Raw genomic sequence first — 16,035 nt, forward strand, 5'->3', positions numbered from 1 at the left:
ATCAGAAAGCTATTGAGACACTTATTATAATATTCTGCTGTGGTCCAATATATCATAAGAGAAGGATTACTGGTAGCTTGATTGCTAGATAGCTGTGCCTTTTGACAAGGGAAAGTTACAATTTCTCTCTCAACAGAGAGAGTAGTAATATTAGTAATATTTTCTTACAAAGGGACAGGAGAATAGCCCTAGATATACCTGAGTACATAACGGTGTTGCCAACCTCAAGATAGCAAAAATAATGAGTCAGATCTGCAAAAAATCATAAGATTGGCCCCACAAATCATTCAATTTTAAGATCAAACTATGTTTTTTAATCCATCTTTTCATTTTTAACCCCCCTGCTTCTGACTATGTGTGGGTATAATTTCAGGTTGAAAAGTCAATCTTTAATATACACAAAAATGCATGCCTCCCCATGGCTGCTCAGATAGAGACTCCACTTACCCTCTCCTCATCCCTAAGACAGGTGAACTGCTATCTATTTCCTATTACTGTCTTGATTCCCCTTTCCCCCCTGCCTTGCTGCCCCCAGGGGCTCCTCCCTTTCTCCTTCTCCTGACTCCTCCTTCCCCTCCTCACTGCCTCCTACAGGTTATTTCCTTTGCCTGGATCCCAAGGAGAGCGGAAGTCCCAATGCAGCATGAAGAGGGGGGTGTTGCTGCTGGGCCACAACAACAGCTGTTCCCCAACTCCCCACTCCACTGCCTCCCACTTCCCCAGAACCTCTCTCTCCTATAGGGCTATACATGAAGGCAGGGCCAGTGGCAGGGCATATCTGTGTCCTCAGCACTGAGGCTCTCACACACAGTTCTGCCTGCATGGCCAGCCCTAAAAACTGTGGGAATGGAGTTTCTCACATCATCACAACAGTTCCTCCAACAGCTGCCAAAATCCTATGACTTGTAATCAGATGACGGGAGTTGGCAACATGGCAAAACTGTCTTCCCTTACCTGTTCAGAGGGGACTCACTTTCCCCACCCCCAAAGGCTGGAGGAGTGATCCCCTGCGTCACCCACCCCATCTCTGTCTTCTGCACACCCATCAGTCTCCTTCCTGTCCCCTCTGACCCCCTGCTGTCAAAATATCAGCGACTACCTCGGATTGATTCAGCTTCAAGCATCCAGGGATGTAAAGGCTGCAGAGACCTACAAAGAATTATTAAAATTACCTGTAGCTGGTAAAAAATAAAAAGGTTGTGAAAACACATGAAAACACCCATCCAGGATCACAGGACACCTGTGAGCGTTATCTGGATCAAAGAGAACCTCCTGGATCTGAAGAGTGAGGGAGGGTATCTATGAATGATGGCAAGAGGAAGTCATTGGGATGAGGGGGCAAAAGATTAACTTATTTTTGGTCACGCTCAGTTTTGTGCACTCCCTCCAAATGCATTCAGTTTCCCACTCCTTCCACAGTCACTCTGCCATTGCTCCCAGGTACCCTGCCCTGCCTGCTCTTCATCTCTAAGGACTTTTAACGCAAGGGCTTTTAAAGGGCTTCTGGGAAAGCTATTGCTGATGCCATCCATTCCCTGCTGCTTCCAGGTCCAGCCATATCAGGTCTGGTCCCAAATATGCTGCCTCACTCTTTGCCTGACACCTCCTGACTGAATTTTACATCCCTCCCCCATGCAGTGTATTATGATTATCAAATTCATTTGAGGACGAGAGAGAGGCAGCACATTGGGTACAAGCATGGGCAGAGCTGGTCCCATGAGCAGCAGAAATTGGGTGAAGACAGGAGAACCAAATGGCCAGCTGACGACCTCCAATCAAAATGGGCCAAAATCGAGTGGTAGTGACAGAATTTATGTACTTACATCAGAATCTCAGCTTTTATTGTAAAAGAAGTAACATTCTAGCCCTCTTGGCTGAAGAGAAAATTTTGAAAATGAACTTTAAAGGCTCAAAACCCAGAAATCACATAAAAGACTTCAAAATTATTATTTTTTTAAAGTCTCATGATAATTAAACCAGTCTCATGATTTTGGAATGCTTGGTGTTGGCAGTACTGTGGTGACTCTACACTGACAAATATCATTCTTGATGTAAACTCTCTTGGCCAAATTCAGCTCTCAGATACACCGGGGTAAATCTAGAGCAATTCAATGGACGTGAATAGAGTTTCACTAGCTGTAAACTGAGAAAACCACTGGTCCAATGCCTACAGAATATGAAGCAGAAGAACTTTAACATTTACATGTAGTTAAAGACACACTTTTCCCCATTTTAGACGAATATAGATAAACATTATGAATGGCTCACGACAGAGAAGTTACAGAAATGTTTCCTAGCTCAGAGTGTAACTATTCATTGGCATTTGTGAAATATGCTTTACCTAAAGTGATAGTATGATCACGGGGAAAAACTAAGAATTAATTCAGATTGCTGATTTCTCAGATACCAAACTCTCTTGCAACTTTGATTAAAAGCAACATTGAATTATCAGGGTGTGAACTAAGTGAGTGCAAAAACAAAAGCAAACGGAATTGAAACCAACTACCTCAGGCTGTACACTTTCCTCCTTATTCTTAAAACAAAACTTTTCCCCAAGCGCATTGTATAGCTTTTCAGTAGATATTTTATATTTTTAAATCTGCACTGAAAACATACAAATAACATGAATGTTTTATTCTTAGATTTGTAAACGAAATGTGTTTCAGAAGCAAAATCGCCTCATTAACAACACTGAGCACATTATCATTTAGTAAAAATTAAACACTGAATTATCAGGTTTACGAATCTATACTTCAGCAGGAATAATAATGTTTCATTTCTAGTAAATTGCTACATGCTCTTAGCGGTGTGCCATGAGCTTTGGAAATTTATATCCCTGAAGGCCGAAAAGTCATGCGTGAGATTGGTGTGTGTGTTGACAGTTTGAATGTTAGTGTTATTACAGAGGTAATAACTGCCAAGCAGTGAGCCAATCTTATGCATCCAGAACATGCTCAGATTTAAATCTTACAATTAGACACAGTGGGAGATGAATTCTGATTTCGGTTACCACCCTACACAGAAAGAGAGGCCCCACTGCTTTCAGTGAAGTTCCTCTGGATTTACATTGAGGTCAGAGCAGAATTTGACCCCAAATATTTTCATCTAACTAGAGCAAAATATATAGGATCATTTTATGCTCCATGAATTCAATACTACAATGTGGCCTTCAATCTCACTAGAAACAACATGCTCAAGAAAGAATCACCATTTTTTCCTTGATTTTATTCTTGCCCTCAGTATCTTAGATAATGCATGGTAGCGGACAGTCTTGTTGCCCAGTGATTGAAGTTGGGACGCTCCCTGTAAATCAGAAGGCTTCATTTCTCCTGATGACGCTCACTGTGTGACTTTGGGCAAGTCACTTAGCCACTCTGTGCCTCGCTTTGTCTGTGTTTAAAATGGGGACAATACTACTTACCCACTTTTATGAAGCACAGTGAGATCCTCAGAAAGCCCTAAAGCATATAAGCCCAGAGTCATTGTGAATGACACTCACTGACTGATAAAGAAATTACACAAAATGGCTAAAATCTTGCAGAACTATGAGCCAGGTTCATTTATCACAGCTTCTGACTGTTGCCATGGAAACACATGCCAGCACTTCATTTCCTTTTTCAGGACATAAAGACTTGCTTCCATATTACATTAGTTTTAGTCCACACGGAGCAAAACAAAACACTAGAAAAGGAGAGAAATGTCCAAGATTGATCTGGTCCAATGTTCCCTCTAATTTTTGACAGGCCGTGTGCGCAAAAAATTTCTTCTGTGCAAATTTTTGACAGGCCGTGTGCACAAAAAATTTCTTCTGTGCAAATTTTTGTGCTTTGGTGCAAATTTTTATGCGTGCAGTGTTTCGCTGTGTGTACGGGGTTTAGGATCTGTGTGCACGCGCAAAAATGAAAAGTTTCAAAGATAGGTGACAAAAATGAGTAGAAGACTCAAAAAATTTCCCTATGAGGAGATATTTGAAACAACTGGAACTGTTTAGTTTAAAGAGGAAACTACTCAGAGGCATATGGAAAGAGTAGATGGTATAGAAAAGGTGAGCCAGGGACTCTTATTTACTTAGTTCTGTTATAAAACAAGAACAAGGGGACATCCAATGAAGTTGAAAGGTAACAAACTGAAAATGGATAAAAGGATTACACACACACACACACACCTCTATATATAATTATACCTGTAAAACTCACTATCAATAGATCATTGAGGCCAAGAGCTTAATGTGATTAAAAAACAATTAAGCCTTTAGGTGGATAATGAGAACATCCCATTCACATCTGCATCAGACAAGACATTTTCTAGAAGGGGTATAAACCCTTATGGTTCAGGGCATAAGTTAATCACTAACTGATATGAGTAAGAAAGAAACTTCCCCTTTGGCAGATTAACAATAGCTCTGGGGTCTCTTGAACATTCCTCTGAAGCACTGGGTACTGGGCAATGACAGAGATGGGATACTGGACTAGTATGGCAAGTCCTATGCTCCTGTATTCCTGACTTAAGCAAAATTCCACTAATATCAATGGCAGCTGCTGAGAACGAGGCCACTTATTTAGATAGCTAACTTTAAGATGCCTTAAGACCTCTCTTACTCAGTTTTACCTGCTGAACACCGGTATTGTATACCTTAATTACAGTAATTCACATGGAAAGATTCTTGGTATTGTTATCACACTAATTTTTGTGCATATAGATACATAATCTAGGAATTTGTACAGTATAAAATAAATGCATTGTGTGTCATACTGGTTGCTAGCCTCATTTTAGATTTTTGGTAGATGTCATTTTCAACACTTTCAAGAGAAATTACTGTGCTCAGAAACGATAAAGATCCGGTGTAGATAATCAGCTAGTAATATACCTTATAGAGTAGAAATTGTTGGTCAGCCAACTATAAGAGAGAATCAATCATGGCAATCAGGACAGTATATTTAAGGGATCTGAGGCAGAACTTAAACAGGATGTTTTTAAAATATGTGAATTGTAATTATAGCATAAAATACCCTCAATTTAGGGTTATTTAATAGAAACAAGTGTTGTAGATGTCAATGAATATCTAATAACATTACTCACTTAACATTTCAATTGATGTTTTCTAGTCTGAAACCTACAAAGACGTCTTGAGAGTTCTTAAACTAGAAAACTACTCTATTCATAAAATTCAGTTGCACTCTTGGGGGAGCTATACTTAATGCTGCAACTTCTAGATTAAAAGACTAAAATATTTGCACATCTGAAACAGTGGGAGATGGGGGCTTTGGTACACAATGTGGCAGTGAAGGAGTAGGATAAACTGATAATCTAACTAGAGAGCAAAGCTGCGTTGTCAAAAATGCACTGCATGATCAGTGTCTAAAAGACTAAAAGTGGAATAATGCTGCAGTCTCAAATCATCTAGTGGTAAAGAGGAATAATATCAAGTTAGAGAAGTACAGTACTACAGGACAATACAAAGGAAAGAAGAAAAACATCCATTCCTTTCACATATTATTTTTTATAAGCATTTTGAATAGATTTGGTAAATTTTAGAGCTTACAAGAGTGATTGAGGACCATAAATCGGAATAGCTCCTTTGGCTCTGACACCACTATGCCAATTTACATCAGTTGAGGATCTGGCCCACAGAGTACTTGTTAAATTTAGGCACTCTGCAACCTTCTCCTCACTGTTCCTTAGCAAATATCTCTCAAGTCCAGAACTGTAGCATCCATATGGCACCCCAGAAACTTCCCTGAGCAGAAACTGACACATGTTTCAAATAGTCAAGAACTTTTCTGATTTGGACAAATACCATCTAGTAGTAACTAGACTGAGAACATCTGCAGTTCATTAAAATACTCTGTTCAAAACTATATATTTGTAATGATCCTACAGAGAAGAATTATTATTTTTTATTCTGTCAAATGCTCTAATTAAAATACTTCTGAAAGCCATGTCATTTTTGAAAGGACTGTTGTCGGAACTGTGGTTTGGACACTTGAATAACTGTCTGGTATAACTAACATGTTGTTATGTCCTTTTCCCACAGAGCAAGGAACCCAGGTTGCCTCTGGCAATACAAGTACAAATTCTATAGCTTTGTACTCAGCATGATAGCTAAAATCTCCTCCTACAGCAGAGAAACAACTATTCATAGGAGAGTAATTTGATTTCTGGTACACCTGGCTAAGAGATGGTATAAAAACCAGTTACCTACCGTTCATAACTGTTGTTCTTCGAGATGTGTTGCTCATGTCCATACAGTGCTAGCTGTGTGCGTGCCCATGTGCACAGTTGTCGGAGACTTTTGCTTTAGTGGTATCTGTAGGGTCGGCTGTGGTGCCCCCTTGAGTGCTGCATTCATGCATCGGTATATCAGGTGCCGGCGGCCCTACATCCTCTCAGTTCCTTCTTGCCGGCAACTCTGACAGAGGGGCAGGAAGGCGGGTAATGGAATGAACATGAGCAACAAAGCTCAAAGAACAGTTATGAAAGGTAAGAAACCGTTTTTTCTTCTTTGAGTGCTTGTTCATGTTGATTCCATTCTAGGTAACTCACAAGCAGTATTCCTGGAAGTGGGCTCGGAGTTCACAGACTTGCAGCTTGTAATACTGCTCTACCGAAGCCAGCATTGTCTCGGGCTTGCTTGGGTAAGCGCATAGTGAGACCTGAATGTGGGAATGGATGACCAGGTGGAGACCTGCAGATACCAGGAATTGGCACATGGGTTAGGAAGGCCACCGCCGAGGCTGGTGTTTTAGTTGACAGGGCGGTTATAGTCGCCGTGGAGGCACCTTCACCTGACCATAGCAAAAACAGATGCAGGCGGTGATCCAAGATGAGATTCTCTGGATTGACACTGGACAACCTTTCATCCTATCTGCCACTGTGACGAATAACTGTGTCGACTTGTGAAATGGCTTGGTCCGTGCTCTCCTGATGTCCAGGGAATGCAACCTACGTTCCTCCTCAGACTTATCAGGCTTTGGGAAGAAGACTGGCAAAAATATGTCCTGGCTCATGTGAAATTGCAAAACCACCTTGGGCAGGAAAGCTGGATGTGGCCACAATTGGATCTTGTCCTTGAAGAACACCATATAGGGCGGCTCCAAGGTAAGTGCCCTAATCTCGGTGACCCTTTCGGCAGAAGTTATCACCAGCAGGAATGACACCTTGCAGGAGAGCAGAAGGGAACAGGACACCAAGGGCTTGAAGGGAGCTTTCATGAGCTGCACGAGCACTAGATTCTGACCTGGGGATAGAGTCACTCCAGACCTTTCAAGAAACAAACCGTCATTTCTGAGCAAAGAGCAACCTGCCCTGGAAGGGAGGGTGAAAGGCTGATACGGTGGCCAAGTGGACTTTAATTGATGAAAGGGACAAACGTTGGAGCTTGTGATGCATGAGGTAGTCCAGGATCGACTGCAGCAAGGCCTGCTTGGGCCCACCTCCTTGGGTTGAGGCCCAGCACGAGAATTGTCTCCATTTGGCCAGTTAGGTCACTCTAGTGGAGGGCTTTCTACAACCCAGCAAGACCTGCAGGACGCAGGCCGAGCACTCCTGCTCTTCGGCAGTTAACCATGCAGCAACCAGACTGTTAGGTCCAGCGCTGCCAGATTCGGGTGCAGGAGCCTGCTGCGATTCTGGGACAGGAGGCCAAAGGGGCAGCTGCATCGGGGTCATCACTGACAGGTCCATCAGCGTGCTGAACCAGTGCTGGCGAGGTCAAGTCAGGGCTATCAGGATAACCTTGTCCTTGTCCTGCTTGATCTTCATGAGGACTCTGTGAAGCAATGGCACTGGTGGGAAAGTGTACATCAGAGTCCCCGACGATGGAAGTAGGAAGCCTCGGTGTCAACCCCCCGAAACGAGCAGAACAGGTGACATTTCATGTTCTGGTGAGTCGTGAACAAGTCCTCCTTGTGAGATCCCCACTTTTGGAAGAGCCTGTTGACCATTCGTGGCGAGATGAGAAAGCTCTGCTGAGGCGATCTGACAATACATTCCTGGTTCAGGGAGGTGCGCTGCCAAGAGATGAGTGGCATGCTGCACACAGAAGTCCCAGAGCCAGAGGGCTTCCTGGCAGAGGGCTGATGGCCTGGCTCCACCTTGCTTGTTGACATAAAACATTGTGGCGGTGTTGTCCATCAGGACATGAACCACTTTGCCTTGTAAGTGGGCCCGAAAAGCCTGACACACCACACAAACTGCCCTGAGATCCCTGACATTTATGTAGAGGGAGTGGTCGACCCCCAACCAGCGGCCTTGTGTACAGAGCTCGCCCCAATGGGCTCCCCAGCCCAGGTCCAAGGCGTCAGAAACCAGAGTTAGCGACGGGGATGGGGCCACAAAGGGCGGTGGTGAGTGGGTGACCCCTTACATGGGAGACTACGTCCAACATGGCTTGGAAACAGGCCTCCAGAAGGAAGGCCCTGGCCCGCATGGAGTCGAGGACCACTCTGATAAACTCTATCCATTGCACTGGTACGAGGGTCAATTTCTTTTAATTCACTAACAGGTCCAGGTGATGGCAGGTAGAATGCACCAGATCGAGACTGCTCTGCACTTGATGCCGCAATCTGCCCTTGATGAGCCAATCGCCGAGGTAAGGACAGACCTGGACCCCACGACTCTTCAGATAAGGGTAAGCAGCTACTGGGGCCATACAATTTGTAAATAGAGAGGCCAAAGGGAAGCGCCGTGAACTGGAAATGGTGCTGGCCCACCATAAAATGGAGGAACCATCTGTGTCCTTGAAAGATAGAGATATGGAAATAACCATCTGTCAAGTCAAGAGTGGTGTACCAGTCTCCCAGATCCAGGGAAGGGATGATGGAGGCTAGTGAAACCATGCAAAACTTCAACTTCTTGAGGTACTTGTGAGTCATCGCAGGTCCAGAATGGGTCTTAGGTCCCCTTTTGCTTTTGGGATCAGGAAATAGTAGAAACTTTTCCCCATCATTTCCTGAGGGACCTCCTCCACCGCCCCCAGTTGTAGGAGGTTGTTTACCTCCTGAACGATCAGTTGCTCATGAGAAGGGTCCCTGAAATGGGCCGGGGAAGATGGGAACATGGGGGGCAGTGGCCAAAAACTGGAGAGTGTGCCCCAGTGACAAAATCTCTAGCACCCAGTGCTTCCGCCTGTAAAGCCCCAGGAACTTTGAAACTCTCCTTCCTGTTTTCTTGGCAAGTGCTCACTTATCTGACCAGGTAACAATGGCTGCTCCAGGGAGCAAACGATCCCCTGCTTGGAGCAATGCTGAGCTACTGGAGCTGATCAGTGTTTGGGGAGACGAGGCCGTGCAGGGACCCAGGATGCCCCAGGATCACCCTCCCGCCCTTCCCACAAGACCTACAGTCAAAATGGAGAGAACTTCACTGTGGGATAGTTGCCCTAGGGCGCTGCTCTCATCCGCAATGGAAGTGCTGCAAATGTAAACACTCTGATGCCTGAGGAATTAACTGAGTACACAAACCAGCGCTTTTCTTTCACCGGTTCCCTTTCACCGGTGAAACTGACAGTGCAAAAACTCTGCAAGTGTAGACATACCCAAAGAAACACATGTAGACCCCCTGGGTGAAATTCTGTAACCCTGCTAAAGTCCATGTGAGTTTTGCCATTGACTTCAATAGGGTGAAGATTGCATTCACTGACTATAATGCATGGGGCAACCAAGTTGGTAAGGGAGAATCGAGTGTGCAAGTCATTACCTTAGAGTCTAAAGTTTAGAACGAGGGGTTTGGATTCAATGTTCCAGTTCAGGCTGTTTCATTTTAACTATTTAAACTATGGTCTTCCTCTTGCACACATGATGATGTGTATATATGAAAAGTGAGGAAGTCATTACATAAAATTAAAGGACACGTCCGGCCTTTTAAATATCATTCCCTGTGGATGCGTAAAATAACTGTGCTCTGAAGACACATCATAAGGACTCCCAACAGCAATAGACTTTGCACTGACATGTAGGACCTAATGAGGGGATTCCTTTCTCTGTTCCTCTGCAATATCAATTTCATGCCCTATAGCTTTTAAATTGCCCAACAAATCTCCTTGATATTTTCCTCCTCTTTGCAGAAAAATGACTACATTATCTGGTGCTTTTAATGTGAGGTGAATAATCAACAAGGGCAAAAGGTATTTAATAACCATAATAGACCCTCCATCTTAATGTATATGTGGGGACATGATCAGTTGTAGATATGCAGTTTCTGTGTTATGAGGATTAAATTCTGTCCATATGGAGATGGTTGTGCATAAACAGTAATACTTCTGTTAGGTTTTGTTTTTGTAAAGGCTGACAAACATTTCAAATAGGGAAGGCACCAGTGTTATTGTTTCAGAAGAGAGATCCTTATTTCCTCTTTTCAATGGACTGTCTCATTATCCTCGCTCTGAAATTTTGTATCGAGCTAATTAATTTAGCAGTTTCCCAGGCTGGGGGATGATATTGAAACTCAGCACCCTCTGCTAGTGATGATTTGTTAGTGTGTCTAAATTTTGCATAGTTAAGCAGCTTTTTCGGGTGTGTTTTCAGCTCCAGGATTTTAGGAATAATTTGGTCCCCTAATGAAAGAGGACAAAGCCAAAGGTTTGGGGCTATAGTGGCTATGCAAACATCTGCCACCTAAATACAGACTGAGAAAGAAAGTAAACTAAGGGGAAGTCCTGCAGTTTTATGACTATTAAAATAGAAGATTGCTGCACAGCTTTACTGGTTGTGAAATGTCTGCTTTTCGTATAATTTAAATAAAATAATCCCATAATCACAATGTTTCGCTTTCAAGTAAAGAACACAAATAATAAGCATTCATCCTTTTAAAAATTCTTGTGCATTACAAGTCTGTAGTAGGTATCCTGCGAAAATGCTGAACACCCACAACTTCTACGAATGGTACTAATTGTCAAATTTTAAAAAATTTAAAAAATTAAAAAAAAAATTAATACAAGTGTTAGTTATCCACAGCCATCGCCATATGGAAAGTACTGAATCTCCAGAACACAAAACTTGCATTATCTACAAATGGTCATATACCCGTATACACTTACATTTGTTACAATGGAGGTTCGGGGTGAAATACTGGCCCACTGAAGTCAATGGGAGCTTTGCCATAGATTTAAATGGGATCAGAATTTAACTTTCTGCCTTTAAATCACCCTTGCTGAGTGATTCACCCAATAGGGCTAGTGGGAAGAGGGCAAGGGAGGCAGAAACAGAGTTCCCCAAAAAAGAGGCTTTACTTGCCAGAGGATTAAAATACTTGTATTCTGTTGATAACGTTGTATCTAGAAAAAAACAAAACCAAAACCTTAATTCTGCCCTCCAATAAGCAATTGCATATGCTGACATCCCCTGGGTCAATACATAGAAGAGTGCATATTGTGGTGAAAAGAATATGAACCATCCGGTGATGGCTACGGTCACAGACATAGTACTGGACTTGATGGATCAGGCTACTGATCCGGTCTGGCAATTCCCATATGAGTAATTCACCTTGAGGCTATTTTTTTAACCCTAAATATTTGGTCCCAAAATGAGAGACAAAAGTTAATGGAAACAGGTAACTGTTGCATACTTTCCCTATCGATTTTTGCTCATTAAAGCATAGATACCAATCTGTACAAAGCAAAGGAATCTTCATCCCCTTGAACTACTCCAATGTGTGTGTACTTGCAATGTAGGAGGGTGGTATCTTAAAAGCCCCACATAGTTATTAATGCCCAGCTAATGCATATGGTATCCAAGGTTGTCTAACACATTATAAAACAATGCATATGATATTATACGTCCATGTCCTGAATTACACTGTAACTATACACCATGGGTGTCACTTGTTATGTGACGATCTTTTAAAAGAGCACACGTTGCTATCACTCTTTTTTTTTTTGCAGATGATTTGCATTATATGATGCATAGCTACTGCAGATGGACAAACCCTGAAATTACTCATCTGCTGCATGTCCGGGGGACTGAACAATTTAAACAATCACCATTCTTCATTTAAGTGTCGCAAGCTAGAGAGCTGGCCAAACATGTGATTGACAGTCATTGATAATGTGCCTACACACGATATTACCTCTAGGATCTTCACAAAGCGTATAACAATTTTTAAATGTTAATTTGTTTCATCTATTCAGTGCTAGAATTGCATTTCCGAGAAAGGCATACTACATGAGGTTTGATAGTTTTCTGATCCCATTCTCCAGGGTGTGTTTGTATTTGACAATATTTTATAGACAATGATTTTTTGGCAGTACATGACTCTGTAATGAGGGGACGGGTTTCTTATTTCATTTTGATGATTGTGTGAGACTTATTTTTCCAGAGAGTGCTAAGAGCTGGTGATAAAGGCAGCAGGGAGGAATCATTATACAGAAAAGTATTCTCTTTATGTTATTACCTGAGAGGACAGCACTGATCTACACTCACATAACAGTCTTGAAAGGACTAGTTTTCTTAACAGCAGCATCCGTACAACATAGGAAACGGTCATGGGCTTCTGTGTTGCTAATAGACACTGTAGATCATGTGAAAATGATGAAATTATCAGGCATTATGGCCCAAATCCAGCTGAACTTTGCAATGGCAGCTGGGGCAGGACCATTTTAGAGTAGTCTCAGGACTGCTCTAAATTGCAGCAGCTGCAATGACCCCCCAATCTCCTCCAAGGACCATTCTGGCAGCCAGAGATTGCAGGAGTGCTTTGGCAATGTCCCCTGTGATGGGATTGTAAGTCAGGCTGTATCCAAGGCAGAAACCTCCATGCGTTATATGGAAACAAAAGGATGTGAGATGGTAACAGGATGAACATTTACAACAAAAGTGTTGTAACAGTTAAGCTGCATGCAGCAGAAATTTGGACTTCAAAAGGGAAACAATAGAGTGGCCGCCAAATAACCTGCCAAATGTGAAACAAGTGTAACGATGCTGCCTCGCCTAGATAAATCTGGAGACAGCCTGAAACAATAGCTCTGAGAGAAGAACTTGCAGCTCCCACTCATCTCATTGGGATGTTACCTCTGAAACTTACAGCCGCTTAAATGTCAACATTGTTAAATATTTTAGCAGAGGCATCCGGCTCCAACCCCAAACCACCTTCCCCAAAACCAAAAGCCCCAGCTGTATTTTAACCAGCGGATAAAACTCCCAGCTTTCCCCAGCAACTTTGACAAATAGCAGTTCTCCTTTCTCAACACAAATATGCATGCCAAATTGAGACATGAATATTTAATGATAGGGTAGAATTAATTTAATTTCAAACTAAATGCAAGGACTGCTTTTTTACTGCATTTGTTAATTCTCAGACTCAAACAAGCTGTCTGTAACAGGATGGCCACCACCTGATCATCCCCTCATAGCCAGAAGTCACTCTGCCTCAGTTGGTTTTCTTCAAGGCTCCTCCAATAAACTCCACCCGTCTGGAGTCCTTAAAACATTCGCCTCTGGCTCTTTACAGAGACCAGCTGCTCTCTATCAGGCCCCATCAGGAAGCTGTTAATGAGGCATAGGGGGGCTGAACCTGTACCCTTTTAAAGAGCACAGTCTGCCCTGCAACACCCTTCATTTTAAAGTTTATCTGAATCTGATGCAGACTTTTCTTAAAGTGCCTTGGAATTTAGGTCCCGCTTGTTGTGGAGTACATGGGGCTTTGCCTACACGGGACATAAAGCGAGACCTTCTCCAGTGTATGTCTTCTAGGGGCTGATCAACAAAAGGGAGGAAACCCAGACAGCACTAACTAGACTAGAGCAAATCAAAATTTCCATTTAGCGCAAGATGTTGCTTTTGGAGAGGTTTGCTCTGAAGCGGTTTGCATGTAATGTAACTGATGACCACGGCTTCTTTGTCTTCAGCTGTGAATTCATTAACACATCATTCATTGACCTGATGTGTAAGAAGCAGCTGCTCATCTGATTGGATTTTTAACCACACTGAAAATTATGTGACTCAGGCAGGTCAGTGGGAGTGAGGAGCCTTAGAAAAACATGGCTGATCAGGAAATAAAAAAAGAAAAAAAAAGAAAAAAAAAGAGAAAACACTGGCAGGAGTGAAGTGCACTTACTGAAGGCAGCTCCATTACACTGCGTGCAGAATGGACGCTGACAGAATGGCAGGAAGAAATGGTGATGGCCACCAGAAGGCAGGATTTGGATGGAAAGAGGTGGTGACAGCAGTAACTGGAGAGAGAAATTGGAACGGGGAGACATTACAAGGCTGGCCGCATTGCGAAGCAGGCATCAAACACTGAGGGCATGGCACCAAGAGATACAGCTGTTCAACTGTAGCTATTGTACGTACAGACAGACTGCTATTTTTGATAGCTCTTGAATTCCTATGTTCCTATCCGTAGTCTAGTTGATGAATGTACAGTTTATCATCTTGATGTACTACACAAAGAACAATTTCCCTCATTAATATAAATTGGACTTTCAATTGCAACTCACCAGCAATTTATAAGGGACACTCAGAACTTCAGCTCCCGTGAAGTAATTGAGTTGATGCACTCAGCACCTCCCAGAACTCGTTACTAATTAATATGCATGTGATAATTTTCTTTATGCCATACATTGCAAAATTTTGCATTGCAAATACATCATAAAAAGGCTTAAAATACTAAGAATAACTATGTTTGAAACAAAGGTTCAGACTCAAATTTTTAAAACAGAGGAGCTATGAAGTATTCACTTGCACTCTAGAACTTCATATGGGGCAAGACGTATACTTTACTGCATCATAATTTGTTACCACTGGATTACCTTTTATTAATGGCTTTGATTTAATTTCCCATATGAATATTTATCCTGACTGCAGAAGTTACTTTTGCAACAGATGGCTGACTCAATGGAGTAAATTGCAGCGTTTTAAATGGGGGAAGGGCACTAACTTCAAAGGAAGAATTTGGCCCCAAAGCTTTGATAGCTTTTTATTTTTGGTGTCCTGAAACAATACAAAGAAGTATATTGTTACAGCTCATTGCACCATACATACTTTTAACAAATGAATTTCAGTTCCCATATTGTAACTAAAAGTCCTAGAAACGATTCAAAAATGCTATCGTATCAGAGGAGAGAAACTTTTATAGATAAAAATATATTGACATTGATGTTAACTGATGTCAACTGACTAAAGAATTGAAAACTACAGTTGGCTCCTTTGCCTGGGCCATTCTCGATTTGAAACACTTAAGCTATACCCAATGTAAAGATATGTTTTTATCTCAAGGTCCTGGTGAAACATACCAGCCTCTTGAAGTTTCATTTTCATACTTTATCTAAACACCAAAGTTTAGCTTGGATAAAAATTATGGCAAAATAAGTAAAATAAACAGGTTTCAAAGAATAAAGCAACAAAGAAACTGTTTTATAATCTCAATTTTTTACTGCTATTTTGCTTCTACAAAACATATGATTCTGTTAAGTGATCTCATTATTCTGGACAATTTGGATTTTTCTTCTGCTTTTAGACACAAAAAAGACACCAAAAGACTATAGGTGAAATCCTGGCCCCACTGAACTCAACGACAAAACTCAATTATTTCAGTGGGGTAAGGACTTCCCCCTATATACTTATAAATTGAATCCAAATAACAGTACGTAGAAATCATTCTCATACAGAAGACCATCACTGAAATACTACCACCTCTGACAGCTGTTACTTTTCGCAGCACTACTACATGAAAATTCATGAAAGGAAGGGAAAGATCTTTTATCGAAGTTCACGGGAACCTTCTAGATAAATACTAGAATTTGGTGAAGATGCCAGAATTAACATCCTTTCTTTTGAGAATTCCACGGACTCTTTAATTACCATAAATGGTCAGACTCTCAATTCTATATACACATCACAAACAGCAATTCCAGCAGCACAATACCGAACAACACTCTGCTGAGAAATTGGCTCAGTACTATTTCTAGGAAGAGTATCACCACCTATGGAATCACCAATATTACAACCTCCAGCAGCCAGCTTCTAGTTAGAGGTCTCCCAACCAAGTTCTAACAAGGTCCTATTTATTTTATGAGATGGCATAACATTTAAAACTACTTCA

The 16,035-nt window shown here is 41.9% G+C and overlaps 1 protein-coding gene across 4 annotated transcripts in view; it reads right to left on the reverse strand.

The window, feature by feature from the left end:
- SPOCK1 (SPARC (osteonectin), cwcv and kazal like domains proteoglycan 1) overlaps window positions 1-16,035 on the reverse strand; it is a 480,430-nt gene that overhangs the window by 204,559 nt on the left and 259,836 nt on the right. The window contains exon 1 of one of the 4 annotated variants that reach the window (XM_048860610.2): window positions 14,050-14,231. The exons of the other annotated variants lie outside the window; for them this stretch is intronic. Coding sequence (XP_048716567.1) covers window positions 14,050-14,194 — 145 coding nt within the window. The 5' untranslated portion in view covers window positions 14,195-14,231. Of the gene's footprint in view, window positions 1-14,049; window positions 14,232-16,035 lie in introns of those variants that run through there. 4 annotated transcript variants of the gene reach the window in all.

The sequence above is a fragment of the Caretta caretta genome, chromosome 8 (genome assembly GCF_965140235.1).
Source record: "Caretta caretta isolate rCarCar2 chromosome 8, rCarCar1.hap1, whole genome shotgun sequence".
Taxonomy (NCBI): Eukaryota; Metazoa; Chordata; order Testudines; family Cheloniidae; genus Caretta; species Caretta caretta.